The sequence below is a fragment of the Pseudonaja textilis genome, chromosome 1 (assembly GCF_049901715.1).
Source record: "Pseudonaja textilis isolate UNSWEBS1 chromosome 1, rPseTex1.2, whole genome shotgun sequence".
Lineage (NCBI taxonomy): Eukaryota > Metazoa > Chordata > Lepidosauria > Squamata > Elapidae > Pseudonaja > Pseudonaja textilis.
The window spans coordinates 96792517-96808709 of record NC_141990.1 but is presented as its reverse complement, the minus strand read 5'-3'; the positions used below and the strand labels follow the sequence as shown (position 1 = coordinate 96808709).

The following is a 16193-nucleotide window of genomic DNA, read 5'->3' as shown; positions in this document are numbered from 1 at the left end:
TTAATTGAAAGGTCACTTTGCTTCCTTTTTATTATAATGGAATCAAAACAACCCAAACCATCAGGGGATAATTTTGGTAGTTGCATTTTATAAATCTGCTTGTGCTGCTGCTGTTGAAATAAGGCAACAAGGAGAGTACCAGCCTAACTAAAATCTCTCAGCCACCCTTTCTTTCCCACCTTTTCTATTTTCCAGTCTAAAATAACCCCCCCCCCCCAGTTATCAATGTGTGCATATTTCACTTATCAGTATTCTTTTAAATAAACCTTTGGTTCAAGAGGCATTTTGGTATGACAACTTGCATATTTAAATATACCTTTCAGTAAACTATGCATTTAGAACTTAGACAACATTAACAATTAACAATTTAGACAATAAATATTAATAAAAATTATTAAGAAGCTGCAAATTGGACTGGTTTGCACTAAAATGTAAATTAAATGCCTTTTTCCCAACCCTACTTTTATCTGATGAATATCTCAAGAATATAGAAAGCATAGATGCAAGAATTGAAATTTTTCTTAAGCATATTTTAGGTGTCAAGCTAAAAATGCTAGAAAAAGGTCCACACTACTTGTGAAATTCATAGGTGGACCAGCAACAGAACTTCTAAGGAACAGTCCCCATTTTGTGCAATATTTTACCTGTGGAAATTTAGGTAGGTCCAACTATGTTCCAGCAACTCTTTTGCCTGTAGTGCTATTTAAGTGACCATAATATCTTGAATATCATCAATTGTTGCATTTATTTTGTTGTACTTTTACATTTGTAAACTGCTCAGAACTCATATGGATTAAAAAGGCTTTATAAATTTTGTTAAATAAATGAATAAAGAAGGCAATTGTATCCATCCATCCATATATTGCAAATCAGGATTCTTGGAAATTGAACTTTCCAAGGTTTTTTTTAAAAAAATAATACCTAGTTTTCAAAAACCTAGAATTTTTGCTCTGGAAGTCTTTTGATGGATTACTTCTCAGAAGCCATGTTTCTGTTAAAGTTGCAAAATGAAAGCTACATTTCTTAGCCAAGTCTTGATCCTCCTTTTGCTCACTAAATGCTATGCCAGAAGACGACTTTGGTAAACCTCTATCATAAATGAAGGCAAAAATATATTTTACATTCTGATATAATTTCATGCACAATTTGGTTCAGATAATATATTTATATATCTCATTCACCCTTTTCATTGCAGGGAGCTGTAACAAACATGGAAAGGTTTGGTGGTTGCATTACTATATTTCATGGAATTATCTGGCCTGAGAAAGTTCCCTCAGGCAATTCCTCAGGAGAATTATCACTCTTAAGAGTCCTAAGAAAACCTTGTTCTTCACAGCACTGAAATTTACCTCACTGAAACAGATGTAGCACAGCTCCAATATGAAGCAGCATGCAAGGATATTTTTCAGGGAGCAGAGATTTTACGGATATTCACCATCTAGTTCCTGGCAATAAATACATTTTGGAGCATTACACATTTCCTTGCGGGGATTGTATGCTAATTTCTTGTTCCTCCAACAAGCTTGTGGGCATGCATGGCCTGGACTAGAAAAACTGTTTATTTTTAGTCATGTTCTGGGTGTATTGGAAGGTTACCCTTTGTAGGCAGCTACAAAGGCTTGGTTGACCCTATAATTATTTCACACAACAGTTTCATTTATTTCTCTTGCATTTTTTGGTTTCAGTCTTCTTCAAGAATGTGATTTGGATTTCTGTCACATCATCTCCTTTCAGTGTGTCTTGTAGGAAAATCACTTCAGCTGCTAGGTGTATCTGAAAATAAGAAGTTAAATGGATGTTACAGGGACAAAGGTCGCCAATGGTAGGAAAACCATACAATAATGGGGTGTTTTATTCATTTCTTAAATATACATTCTGAGAATCCATCAAATAAGGCTTGGAAAAATAATAAAGACTTTACCTGGTCCTAAAAACATGGCAGCAGGTCAAAATGTGAGATACACACACAGACACACACACACACACACCCATATACTATACTTACTGGTTTTACCTTCACCTTCCCATTTTTTAGGGCACCATTTCTACACCACCTATATGAGATCCAGTTGCAGATAAGGTACATATATAGAAATCGAAGGTCAATGACACTATGAGATAGATTCATTCATTCATTCATTCATTCATTCATTCATCATATTTATATAGCCACCTATCCAGTGGTGGGCTGCAACCAGTTTAACAACCGGTTCGGTGAGCTTTGTGCAGGTGCGCAGCATTAAAAAACCACCTTATTTTAGCCTCTAAAGCTTACCTTCTCAGGCACCGACGGTGAGTAAAACAGCTGAGGTGTGGCAATCCACTGTGCCGCACGAATCAGCTGAGATGAAAAACATGGAAATATAGGACAGGATAGGGCGGAGGCGAGTGGGCAGGGTCAGCTGATAGCTGGAACCACCAGTTTGCTAGAACCAGTCCTAACTGACAGCAGTCCACTATTGCACCTGTCTCACAATCAAGTGACTCTGAGAACACAAATATAGTGGCTGGGGTAAATCAAAAGGTGTTTTTTGTTCGTTTGTTTTGTGCCTTCAAGTCAGTGTTGACTCCAGGCAATTGCCTAGACAAGTCCCTGCAGTTTTCTTGGCAAGATTTCAGAAGAAGTTTGTTGCTGCCTTCTTCATAAGATAGAAAGAGTAACTGGCTGTTGAGAGTAAAACTCCCCTAACACTAAACTGACTCTCCAAAGGTAGAATACCAGACACAAAGCCCACACGCAGAAAAGATTTGTATAGAAGGTCTTTGAAAAGCATGATATAAGCCTAGAAGGACAATCAGCCTCATCTCGTCTGTTTCCTCAATGTCAAATTTACAAAAGGCTAATAGCATCTGTAGGAAAATTTGATTGGATTTGCACAGGACACCATGACACTTATGCATTTTATTTGTTTGAGTTTTATGGTTTCAGTGAACCTTGACAAGTTTTGATTTATCTAATAAATCATGAATAACAACTCATGGCTAAAGACATTTAAGTACCACAGTGGTTAAGGCATAAGGTCAGAAGCTGGAAGACTCTGAGTCTTAGAAGCAAAATCAGACAGTCACTCACGCTCAGCTCTAGGAGGAAAGCGATGACAAACCACTTCTGAAAATCTTGCCAAGAAAACTATAAGGTCTAATCCAAATCAACAGTGACTTAAAAGCACACACACACACACACACACACACACACAAATGTGCACCGGCTAAGGATTATGTGGCCAGGTTTGTACTATATACTAAACAACAAGCCATGGTTACAAACCATAAGAAGTGAATTTATACAATAGCATGATCCAAAATTACTGTTCAGTATAATCACACAATCAAGGCAGATCACGTGCCCTCAGAAGGAACGGGGGAGGGGGCGTGACAACAAAAGCCTTGCAATGTCACAATGCACACTACACCCTTTTATATAGCTGTTACAATGCAAGTACCAAATACTGGAGGTTGTGTCATGATGTCATGCATATTATATTGTCACTAGGGCAGCATCATGGTTAGGAACAAACAAGTATGAGGCTGTTCTGTATATTGGGGGAGGGGGCAGAAAAGGGCAGAGTGGGAAGAGCCAGTATCCATTTTCTTACCATTTCCAGAGCACCTCGGATGGTCCCAGACAACAGGCTGCAATAGCAAAGAGATGATCGACTTGCGGGTAGCTCCTCCACAAAGTCCACTAAGGGATTTTTGGCCAGAATGAGAGAAAACTCATTTCCCATTGCATTGTTGCAAGTCACCGTAGGGGTGACACCCAGATACATCTTAAAAGCAACCTGACAATGGAATGAAACATGTCATCACTGGGTTAAACCATAAATTATCTTAAATAAATTTGGACATTTCGTCTATTTATTACAGGTATGAGCCATGATTTTCAATCAAATACTGGGATTGGGAACTACTGAATGCCAAGAGGGTTAATGTTTGCAGCCTCCTCGGCATGAAGTTGACAACACTTTGCAATAATTTTAGGGATGAGGCTGAGGAGTGAGAATTCACACTGATGCCAATGGGGGCTCTTCTTCTCCGAAGCTCACTGTAGAGTAGCATGTGTATGTGATTATGAGGATTTCCGCTGGAAAGAAACTAATTCACAATCTGAATGAAAACAACTCCCCTGGTTATTGCGTAAAAAGAAAGAAAGAAACCCAGGCACACTTATTGGCTAAGTCTGTTTAAAGTCATGCTTCTTTCCGGAGTTCTGCAGAAAATAGAAAATATGTTTTGTTTTAGTTCTCAAACCCAAACATCCCATTTGGACAGTTCCTTGGAAACAGTTTGAGTTTGTTGCACTTTGACACGAAAAAACCTAAACCAGTTTAAACCTCCTGGAGATCTTAATTGTATTAGATGGTCTCAAAGTATTAATTTCTAAAACAATGATCTCTCTTAAGACAGCAGAAGATTGTGCAAGAAAATAAATTCTTGTCAGTTCATTAGCACAAAGGGAGTTTCTTTCATAAATGTTTTAATGTAATGTCTTGAGTGCCCAAGAAAGTGTAACAGGAGTGATGCATTAAGTTTTATATGATTATTATATGACCTATCCTTTTTCAGGTTGATTAAAAATGGTCAGCAGTATAGATTAATCTTAATCTCAAATTCCTATTTAACCAATACTTGATCATGGAAAGTACCATTCTTTTTTCAATCCTTATTAACCATCTTTTCAGCCAAAAATTAGATGCCTATCTTAATACATTGGTCAGGACCTCACTGAATTCTACTAAGAAATGGACCTTATTTTGACTGTGAATACCCTAAAGATCATTGAAAGAATCTTGCTTCCTCTCTCATTGAAAAATCTTAGGACAACAGTTTTAGTTCTCTGGGCAATCAAGTTTGCTTGTGAGTCAGCCACTTTTTCCTCCAAAGTATGAAAAGCCTTACTTAGATACTTCAAAATCACTTAACCATCAATTGTCCATGCGTATCTTTTAGTCCTTTAGTAAAGACCATAATCTTGGTTGTAAGGTAAGATTACAAACTAAACTCATCATTTATGAGCCATGGTGGCACAGCGGTTAGAATGCAGTATTGCAGGCTAATTCTGCAGTTTGGCAGTTCGAGACTCACCAGTTCAAGGCTGACTCAGCCTTCCATCCTTCCGAGATTGGATAAAATGAAGATCCACATTGTTGGGGGCAATGTACTGACTCTGTAAACTGCTTAGAGAAGGATGTAAAGTACTATGAAGCAGTATATAAGTCCAAGTACTATTGCTATCAAGGCAATACTTTAGGGACTTTCCATTGTTGAGAAGGATTTTAAAGCAGGGGTCCCCAACCCCAGTCCGTGGCATGTCGTAACCAGATGTGCAAACACCAAATTAAACCCCCTCCAGCTCATGGAAAAAAATTTCTTCATGGAAATGGTCCCTGGTGCCTGAAAGGTTGGGAGCCACTGCTTTAAATTATCCAGCCTTGCAATTTCCCTTCGCTCTAATTGAAGCAATTTTTTATAATAATTGGTCAAATTAGATTCTACATTTGGTCCTTATTGAAGGAGGCCCTTCTATTGATTCTTTTGTTCTTTAATGTAGTGTTACCTACATTACCTTTCCCCCCCAAAAAAAAAGATTCAGGGGCATTAATCTCAACTTATCAGAGTACAGGTAGTCCTCAGATTCATTTAGTGACCATTCAAAGTTACAGTGGCACTGAAAAAAAGTGACATATAACTGTCTTTCACACTTATGACGGTTGCAGCATCCTCATGATCATGGGATTCATATTGAGGTGCTTGACAACTGGTTTGTAGTTATGACAGTTGCGTAACTATGATCCCCTTTTGCAATCTTCTGACAAGCAGTCAATGGGGAATCCAGATTCACTTAACAACCATGTTACTAACTAAACAAGTCCAGTGACTCTCCTGACAAATGAAGCAAGAAAAGCCATAAAGGGACAAAACTCATGTTATCACTTAGCAACATAAATTTTGGGCTCAATTGTGGTCATATGCTGAGGACTACCTAAGTCCTGAGGTCAACTTTTGCAGTTAGCATATTGGGGGTTATGGAGCTTACCTTCTATACTGGAAATCTCTACTGAATGTTTGGTTAAAGAGGGAGTGAATTTTATAATATTGGAATTATATAATATGCTGAAGTCTCTACAATAGTTAGATCAGTTCTTTGTTCCTTAACATCATCTAATTCTAGATCTTACTTAGGATGCTCAACACCTAAAAAACCAAAAGTTGAGATGCATCACTTTAATTAGGTCCTTGATTGTTTCTAGAGTTAAAAATTCTTTCCAGTTATGTTAATGCAATCATTCAGTATTATTCCTGCCACACGCTTGGTTGAAATAATAGAGTTGTTTATACAGCTGCACTTGTGTAATATTCTATTCCTTCTTAAGGTCTGAGAAGTGATTTGTCTTCTTTATTAATGTTACTTCCCCATGCTCCACACAGCCCCAGAGAAGGCAATGGAGCTGTATGTAGTTATTAATCAGCTCTGTGACATGGCTTAGTTATCTTCAGGAACAGTGGTTTGGACTTCAGTGGAATATAATTAAACCACCCTGGATCAATGGACATAGCCACAGATCTCTAAATACAACAATATTCACAGGTTAAGACAGATCAGGTTTATTCTGTACAATGTCCGGAGATTTAGTTGCTGTTGAAAACTCCGTAGGATCCTGTGCTATTAAAAGGCACCAAAAAACCATTCTACTGATTTTAAGTCATGGGAGGTGGCACTAACTAGACAATCTACAATAATGTTCAGGGCATGAATTATGCATGAGCTACTTGGGTTGATAGACTTTATGTCTGTATTGTTGAATAATTTCTAGGTTTCAACTGAGGCTATTATACTCTTTGAAGATTTTCTTGCTGTCTGCCAAGTTTCTTCAAAATATTTAGGCTCCTCTAAGAATAGAAAACATAGTATGTTGTTTTTATTAATGGCTCAATGATGTTGATGTTAATGGCACTTTGATGTTCTATCCTAGAAGACAATTTTACTTGCTGCTTCTTAGTCTTCTCTTTTGTTTTATTGGAATTGGAATGCAGTGGCTTCTTCTGGTTCATTATTTCGGCCACTGTCAAGTTTTCAACATCCATTGAACTCCAATCACCACAACAGGGAAAATTACAACCCCACCCCCAATAAATCAAAATAAATAACTAAGCTTTGTTTAATGCTGGAAAGAACAAAGCTTAGAAGAATCATAATAGATTTTCTCATCATGAGCTTAGACATTCTTCTCTTGCTCAACAAAACCCCTTTTATTAAAAGGTATGTGCTAAAAAGAAGGAAAAACTCCAGCAAACACAGTGAATTAAAAAAAAATTGCAGCAAAATATACCATTTGCTATATCAGCAAGTGTATATACAGATTGCATGCATACCCAAGGTAAGAAAGCCAACCAGAATACAGTGGTTTGCATTTTATAATACTCTCCAAGGTGTCCGCAAATAAACAAACAAAAAATAAGAGAATGTGGACTCCAAAATATTCAGTGTATGACAAAACCAACACATCAACATAGAACGTTTGAGGAAAGTTTGGTTATTTTTATGTACTCTGTGCATGTTGTTCATACACACCAACAAAGCTCAACAGGCCACTCAAACTAATACTGGACTAAGCAACAACTACAGGAGGATTTAAAAAAAAAAACAAGTATGTCTATATAAATTCATGTAGTTTTTTTGAACCACAAAAAGTGCTGAATATGATTGCATGTTTTGCTTTTACACCCCACCTATGAGTCTTTTGAATGCCATGCACACAGGCTTAAACTCACCCACACAATGTTCACCTTGCCCATAGTTATCGCTACAAAAATCTGGCTTTCCCATTGACTTTGCTTTTCAGAAGGTCGCAAAAGCTGATCACATGACTTCAGGACACTGCAGCCGTCATAAACACAAACCAGTTGCAAAGCATCCAAATTATGGTCATGTGACCAATGGGATGTTGCAACAGTTGTAAGTGTGAAAAATGGTCATAAGTCACTTTTTAAAGTGACATTGTAACTTTGAATGTTCACTAAATGAACTGTTGTAAGTTGAAGACTACCTGTACACCATGTTTCTTGAAATGTCTACACCAGCCCAGTTTGCTGAAACTCTGTACCCATTTTCAGTTATGCAGAAGTTGAGGATTGAGAAAAATAATTACAGGGTAGTTTTAGGCTTCTATGACTTGGGATGAATGTTGAAAGAATCCAAAAGAAGCATTAACTCAGGAAGGAAGAGAAACGTTAACACTCAAGGTTGAATACTGGGGCCTCAACTTCATTTTTAAAAAAAATGCAAATAACATTAATAATATTAAAAGAAGAAAAAGAAATTGGGGAAAAAGAATTTCAATATTTCAAGCTATCCAGCTGCCGAGCACCAAACCCTTAAAAAGCTAAATCAAGAAGTGAATCTTGAGGTATATTACAAGGTGTGTGAATTACAGTGTGTCGGTGATGATATAACTACATTTATTTTCCTTCCAGCTTTCTGCTTAGGACTCAGAAAAGGGCTATATTAAAAAATAAAAGTTTCTTTCACAAAGAAAAGGACAAGCCCACATTTAAAGAGAAAAAGCATCAAGTGAGTAGAAATAAGTTTATTAGGTTGGCGTTGATTTATTTATTTATTTTTTTGGATGTGCTGTTCTAAGTGTTCTTTAGAACATGCTTTTGTCTCAACTACGCACTAGGTCTCTTTTTTTAAAAAAAAGTTTCTGATATATTTGTGCCATAACAGTTTAAAAATTGGAATACAAATACTCCAAAATCAGCTCAAGGCAAATACATAAAGCTGTAAAAACTCTACTAATGTGATTCTTAGGCGTGTATTTGGAAACTGGGCTTGGAAATTGCCTGAAGGCAAATAGTGCAATCCCAAGGCTAAGATAGCTCTTCCCAATTAAAGCTCTTTCAGATACCTTGGATTATAACTTCCAAATTTCCAACCACTGGTTCTATTAGCTGGGAATCACACAATTTGGAGTCTAACATATATAAGAATGGGAGCGTAAGAGAGATCTCTGGGTCTGAGAAAGAAATAGGGATATCTGAAAATATTACTAAAGATGAGCAGATGGATGTTTTAATGTCAATCTTATTTGGGAAAAGGGTGGATAGCCTATTCTGGAAAAAGAAGTGCAAACAGTTCTCGGAGATCTTTGATTCACTAATGAGTACTGAAGTTTTGGGCTTATTCAGTTTCTCTGATTCTCTACAGCAGGACTATCTAATGAACCAGTTGCGTCACACGCTGGCCACGCCCAGGCCTGGTTTAGAGAAGGGGGGGGGAAATTGTGATATGTCATGTGACACTGCCATTATGCCACAACTTTGACACCCCTGCTTTATAGTAACCTTTACCTTCTTCACATTAAAGCTAACCTTGTGAATCTTTCTTTCTGGGTTATAGTCTGCTGTTAGGGGGGCAGACTGGAGATAAAGTGGTAAGAATTTGGCTCAGCCTTGCCAAACGAAGGCGAATCAGCATCCTTGGGTACCTGTGCAATTATGTCTGCAGTTTCGGAATAACTGCGGCATTTCTTCACAGCAGAGCGAGCCAAGAAATCCTCAACCAATCTGATGCCGATGCTGTATCCCCTGACCAAGGAAAAAAGAGAGAAAAAAGGTGAAGAGGTGTCAGCAGGGATGGGATTCTACCAGATGTTAAGTTTCCATCTGGTTCGCCGAACCAGTATTTCAACCGGAAGTTGCAAAATGGGCCTGGTTCCAGCTTCCAGTTGGCCTCCAGAGCCCGGGGAGGCTGTTTTCGACCTCCCAGAGACCCAGGGGAGGCCTCCGGACCCTTGGGAAGGCGAAAAATGGCCTCCCTTGGGCTCTGGAGGCCCACCAGAAGCCAGAAACAGATCCGTTTCCATACTTCTGGGAATTCCGGTAGGCCACGCCCATCATGGCCACGCCCACCCAGCAACTGGGAAGTGAACCAGTTGCTGGGATTTTCGAATCCCAGCCCGGGTGTCAGGTGAACTTGAATGTGAATATAAATGGACACGTGACACACACTGTTTCAAGCATAAAGGTAGGATAAAATTCATAGATAAGATGCCATGGCAAATTTTCTACAAGAGGATTATAACAACAATTTGTTAACAGAGCATTTTGAAACTTTAACCTCGGCTTTATTATTATTATAATATTGTTCTTCCTGCTAACCATTTTGTCATGAATATAGTATAGTCATAGAAGACAAGTCAATAATTTGCAAATAGATTTAGTTGTTTAAACATTTTGGAGGGAGGCTGTTTTGCAAGGGATGGGGACCAAGATTGTAGTAATGTATTAATCAGTATTCAGTTAGGGGGATAACGTGTGTGTATGTGTTGAAGTTTTTTTTCTTTTTAATGCACTCTAGTTTTTAGTCTATTTTTGTTTTTTTTTTGAATTTTGTATTTTAACATTCTTTTGAATAACATTTAAAAAATAGTAAAAAAAAGGGCAGGATAAAATTCATAATGTAAATAAAACAATGGATGCCATACTCTGGAGAAGAGGTGCATTTCGAAACAAAGAAAGAGTATGGTTCCAATTTGAAGAAAGCAGTATTTTCTGGGAGTTGGGGCATTTACTGTTCTTTAAAGGGAAGAAGAAAGAGAAATTCTTATATCTAAAAACAAATATTCATTTCCTTTACTCTACCCACAAAAACCACGATTGAAGGTACTGAGAGAAACATCAGGCAAAGCAAGTTCATTATTGCTTTTCGTTTTATTTTTGCAAAACAAGTCCCTTTCTATAACTTTCCAACCACAACATTATGGAGGCAGAGAAAGAACATTAGCACTTTAAATGTTTACTTGTTTGAAGGGCAGAGAAATTTTAATTAGTCAGATCCTTCACTACTTTAGGGGGCACAGCCTGAAGATTATTGCATACTTCTATTGGCCAGCTGAAAGTAACACCGATTGGCTTATAGTGATTTCTGAATTGTTGCAGCATTCCAAGCTCAGTAAAATAGAAAGGATTGGATGGTCAGCTTCAAAACAGCTTGGAGAGTAGAAATAGAATCCTACCGCCATTTCCCAAGCTGATATCTACACCCAAATAAACAGACTGAAGAACAGGGACAAGAAAACCAGCCATTTTCTCTCAAATTTGCCGTGCTGCTTCTTGCCATCTTATACTTACATGCTGTCCAAATATTTGTTTACATCTTCATCCTTTTCATAATCCTTACACAGCTGGGCGACCAAAGCACCGTAGGTGAGCACAAAAAGCTCTCTACTCTGTCAATAACAGGAAATACTGAATGAGAATTGAAGAAAAACATACAATCTTCTACTCCAAGAGCAAGAAGGCTATATAAATATCTTTGAAAAAAAACAAGAGAACCCAGACAGAAGCTAGGTTCACATATAATGCAAATCCAAAAAGTGGTTTTGCTTTATCGCACTGAATGACCCCCATGATTGTGGCTTGTTAATCAGGGTTTATTATCACTCAGTCTAAATGTGACTCCAGCCACAGCGGCCTTATTAATGCAATATGTCGATCCAGGGAGTGTCCATTGCACAACTGCATTTGTGCTGAAAAATAATACAACCATGTCTGCCAGTATGAATCCCCCAAATATCCCAGGATCCACTGACAAAAATTAGGATAGATGAATTAGTCAGTCTACATACCATGTGATGAGCTGATGCAGAGGATGAAATGGTAGGCAAATGCCAGTCCTATAAACATAAAAAGAAGTAAAAGAAGAGGGAGAACAAAAGATCTTGATTTTTTTAAAAAAAATATTTTACTTTTTAAAGAACAATTTATGATGAATTGGAAAGACAATTCACTAATCAAAAGAAAAAAATAGCAATAAACGACTTAATGAGAAATAATACCAAAAAGAAACACAATAGAATTTAGCTCTTAACTGGAGTTAGGAACTAGGCATGCACCAGAATCAATTGTGTGTTAAGGCACTAGGCTAGAAACCAGGTGACAGTGAGTTCTAGTCCCACCTTAGGCATGAAAGTTGGCCTGGTAACTTGGGCCAGTCACTCTCTATCAATCCAACTCATCTCACAGACTTGTTGTTATGGGGAAAATAGGAGGAGAATGGAGTGTTAGCTATGTTAGTCTCTTTGAGTTATTTATTAAAATGATAAAAATGGGATGTGTAAATTAATACATAAAATGTTTCTGTATACAATATTGCTTCAAATGCATATTTTCTTTTGGGCAATACAATATAGTGCCATGTTTTTCAATCTTAGCAACTTTAAGATGGATGGACTTTAAGACCGAGAATTCCCTTAAGATTATGAAATAGTGTTATAATATGAGTTTGCATGGGTGATATTTGCTTCTTTTTGAGAGAAAAATATGACTAAAAATGTAAAAATACTGCCACTCCTGGTGCTGCCACCTGGTGGCCTAGAAGAAGAAAAATATGAAGGCCTGTCCAAAATATCAGGAGATGAAATTATTGGAGAGGCAAAATGACAGTATCTTCAATAAAATTTCTGCTTGGACCATTCAAATATACATGCAGAACATCTATATTGGGGTGGGGCAGTTGCTTCATTGAAAATTGCCTCAGCTGAAAACCAGCTCCTTACAAAACATCTTACCATCTTAAAGACAATTCAGTGTCAAACTGATTCAAAGAACTAGAAAAGTTTAAACATAAAAACAGGTACAAGTCAGAAAAGTCAAAACAAAATGTAGACCAACAACATCTCTTTCTTTCCCAGATTCTACTTGCACTGGGTATGGCTGAGAGATTAAATCTTACTGTTTGCACTGTTAAATACATTTTAATGAAATCATATAACTTGTCATGCATTCATCAAAATATACTGTACTTCTAAGATCTGGATTCATAGCCTTATGTAACCAGAAGGAAAATTTCCTGGGGATCCTTGGAAAAAGGAAGGAAGGGATGATAAGTAGAGAAGAGGACAAATTATTTCAGGCATCTATGACCATCTATTGCCTCAGACTTTACTAAAAGAGTAGCATGCCATCAAAATCCATGAATGCCAGTTATTGTTACCATTAGCATCTGATGAGAACATGATGGAAGTGAAGTAAACATATACACACAACTCACATAATTTTATACAAAACTTCTACGGGGCACGGCAGTGGCCTCATAACTGATGAATGCCAGTGTTTTGTGGGTTTCCTATAGATTCAATTTTGTGGAAAATCATCCTTGCCATAACCGCAAGCACTGAAACTGGAAGTATGGTAAAAAGAGTTCTTTCTTCCCACTCACCTCATTTAAAAAGTAAACAGTGAAGACTTCACTAGTATACTGAATTCACAAAATACATTCAATAGGGATAATGAAGAATACCCCTTAAAGTAGCAAACATAATAAAGTTTGGTAGGTGCTAGTAGATATACAAACAAGTCTTACGATTTTGGAGTTCTCTGGTCTTCTATTTGTTGGGTGTGCCATTCTTCTTGGACATTAGGAAGATACCAGCAGTTATTATATTCCTTCTGACTTAGATAGCATTTTTCCTCTGCTCCTTTGGTTGCTTGTTACTCTGTTTCTTCCTCAACCCTGGTCCTATTGCCCTTGCTACACCCTGGTTGTAATGAACTCCGATGCTACAGATCCTGCTTTTTCCGATGCTCCTCCTCTTCTCGGTAAGCCTGAAGTCTTCCAACAGAAATGTGTTTGGCAAGGAATCCGGCTTACTTCAGTAAACAATCTGACTCAGATCGTTAACTGATCCATTAAACAAAACAGCCTGCAAATTACATGTAAAATGGCTATCTCTCTGCTTGAAGCTGCCACTGAGGAGATACTTTCAGAGAAGCTTTTAACAAGGCCCTGCCTTGTTCGTAATATTTTATGGTGGGGGCAAAGGACATTTTCCACTCTCCATCTTTCTTTGCCATTTTCTGAGGTGCTTTTAGGGCAAGCTTTTATAGCACATTTGCCCTAACTTAGTACGCAATTTAATAAGAATGTCAGATGAAAGCGCCTTCCATTTGTAAAACTTTGCTTCTTATTGTATCGCTTTTTCCATAATCTCTTTCTTTCCTAGGTGTCCATCAGAGACAAAAGGGCTCAGTAGAGCTTTAGACCAAAAGAGCAAACACTCTTCCCTTTCAATTTCCACTAGACAATTCATGACACCCCCCCCCTTCAGTTATTTCAGAGATATTTCCTTATCAGATTTCTCAATGCCTTCAACAATGGCAGAACTTCAACAATGGCAAACGTTCTTTTAAATTCAGGAAGATATTCAAAGGTACATCTGAATGTAGCCCACGTTGAACTGTATAGCACAATCAACTCCATCAGTTGACCACAGGGAAAAAAAATATATTTTATGTTATGTCACAAAATGCTTTACGATCATTTTTATGTCATAAAGTATTGTATGAACGTTGCCAAACTTCAACTGCATAGGAATCCAGAGTCCTGGATTTTGGAAGCATTCTGTATGTTTGTTCATTTGACATATTTTGGTTCAAAATGTTTTGCTCCACGGTGCACCGTTTTGCCCAGTTAAAGATTATAGGAAAGAAAGTTTTAGTAGGATATGGATAAAGAAAAGCCAGTAAGGAGGGAAAGAGAGGATGGTTTTTGACCGGTAACATCAAGGAATTCTCCCTTTGGAATTGCCCTAAGATATGGGAGCATAAACTGAGACATTAGAACACTGACGGTTTAGCCTGAAGGTTCAGTCTAGAGAGCCAACTCACAGATTCCTCTAAATATTCTGCCAAAATATAATTTTTAACATGGCAGAGCATGATTCAATACATAGCAAGTGATTAGTTATTTAAACAATACACTAAACAACTGATTAGCTACTTAACTCGTGGACTGCAAAATTTACAACACCCCCTAAAATATTAAATTTATTCAGCCCCCTGGTAATGAAGAAACCCAGTTAGGTTTCTTCATTACACAAGGTGACACAAGGTAAGAAATTGGGAGGTTGTGAGTTCAGTCCCCTAGCCCCGTCCCCAATAAAAGAAAGGTGCCCTCTTCCAGGATGGCACAAGATGACCTCTGTAGGTGCATCAGCTGGGCTTTCTTTTGGAAAGGGAATCTTTGGAAGCCATAAGTGGAACAATGTGTGATGAAGCGAGGAGGAAGCCCAGGGCTATGGGACCTGGCAGGGCAGGAAGCAGGCCAGTGGTGGGATTCTAAATTTTTTTACTACTGGTTCTGAGGGTGTAGTGTGGCTTGGTGGCCATGACAGGGAAAGGATACTGCAAAATCTCCATTCCCTCCCCACCCTACTAACCTGCTTTCCAGCTCCGTTCTCCAATGCAGGGCAACAAAAGAAAACCCAGCCAATCTGCTTGGACTCGGGAGGAAGAGAATACATGGGGGTGGGGCCAGTCAGAGGTGGTATTTTCTGGTTGTCTGAAGTACTCAAAATTTCCACTACCGGTTCTCTAAAACTGGTCAGAACCTGCTGAATACCACCTCTGAAACAGGCTCAAGGCTTTGGGCCCAAAGCTGTGGGCCACATGGGAGGGTTGCTATGCAAGGTATGCCTCAGGGTAGGGGAGGCCCTGGGGGACCCAGCACAAGTGACATGTGAGTTGGGGGAGCAGTGCAGTGTGCACGGTTGCTGCAGTGTGCACAGTGAGCCTGAAATAAGAGTGTGGGTTTCCCACATCCCGAAGCACCCCATGCTCCTTTTGGATCCACATGTGGTTGCTTAACATTTGCAATGGGGAGACCTGGGATTGCAGTCATGTTAGTATCTCTATTAAAGATAGCAATGACTTGTGATCATAATTCCCAGCTCAACTGTGGTTATAAGTCAAGGCCCTACTTGTAACTCAACCCTGAGCTAGAGACATTCTCGTCTAATAACAATAATATGAAGGCTGGGCAGAGAACCAATAGTAGGACCCCAAAGACATCATATTGCTTGTTCTTGTTCATTGAACTAGGGTGGACAAAATGTATGGCAAAGCAAGCAGAGTTTCAACAGAAGTCTGCAAAATAAAGATGGTTATTGTTGGGTATATGGATACTCCAACTGGTTTGGGTTGAATAAATATGTAAACCTAGGATTAAGTGCTATGTAGCTTTAAGCACAAGAAACTGCAATGTCATTGTGGGTGCGGTTGCAGGCAGCCATAAAGGTAGGAGGGGAAACTAATAGCCCCGGCTTCTGGATGCAACTGTCTGAGTCCGGCTTCTGGATGCAACTGTATGAGTCCGGCTTCTGGATGCACCTGGTTACTGTTCCTAGTCTGCT

General features: G+C 38.4%; 1 protein-coding gene across 1 annotated transcript; it reads right to left on the bottom strand.

Moving 5' to 3' along the window:
- Nucleotides 1-841: 841 nt before the first annotated feature.
- TRAPPC3L (trafficking protein particle complex subunit 3L) lies at nucleotides 842-13581 on the bottom strand. Its single transcript, XM_026726578.2, has 6 exons — nucleotides 13367-13581; nucleotides 11631-11678; nucleotides 11134-11231; nucleotides 9489-9588; nucleotides 3597-3782; nucleotides 842-1773 (listed from the first exon to the last, which is right to left on the bottom strand). The coding sequence occupies exons 1-6, from the start codon at nucleotides 13406-13408 to the stop codon at nucleotides 1654-1656; spliced, it is 594 nt and encodes a 197-aa protein (XP_026582363.2). The 5' UTR covers nucleotides 13409-13581; the 3' UTR covers nucleotides 842-1653.
- Between the last annotated feature and the right edge of the window lie 2612 nt (nucleotides 13582-16193).

What these genes read in the sequence shown, in the direction of transcription:
- TRAPPC3L (XM_026726578.2), bottom strand. Translation starts at nt 13,408, where the DNA reads ATGGCACACCCAACAAATAGAAGACCAGAGAACTCCAAAATC. An exon ending in CTGCATCAGCTCATCACATG is followed by an intron (nt 11,232 to 11,630) that starts GTATGTAGACTG and finishes TGTTATTGACAG; the next exon opens with AGTAGAGAGCTTTTTGTGCT. An exon ending in AACAAATATTTGGACAGCAT is followed by an intron (nt 9,589 to 11,133) that starts GTAAGTATAAGA and finishes TTCCTTGGTCAG; the next exon opens with GGGATACAGCATCGGCATCA.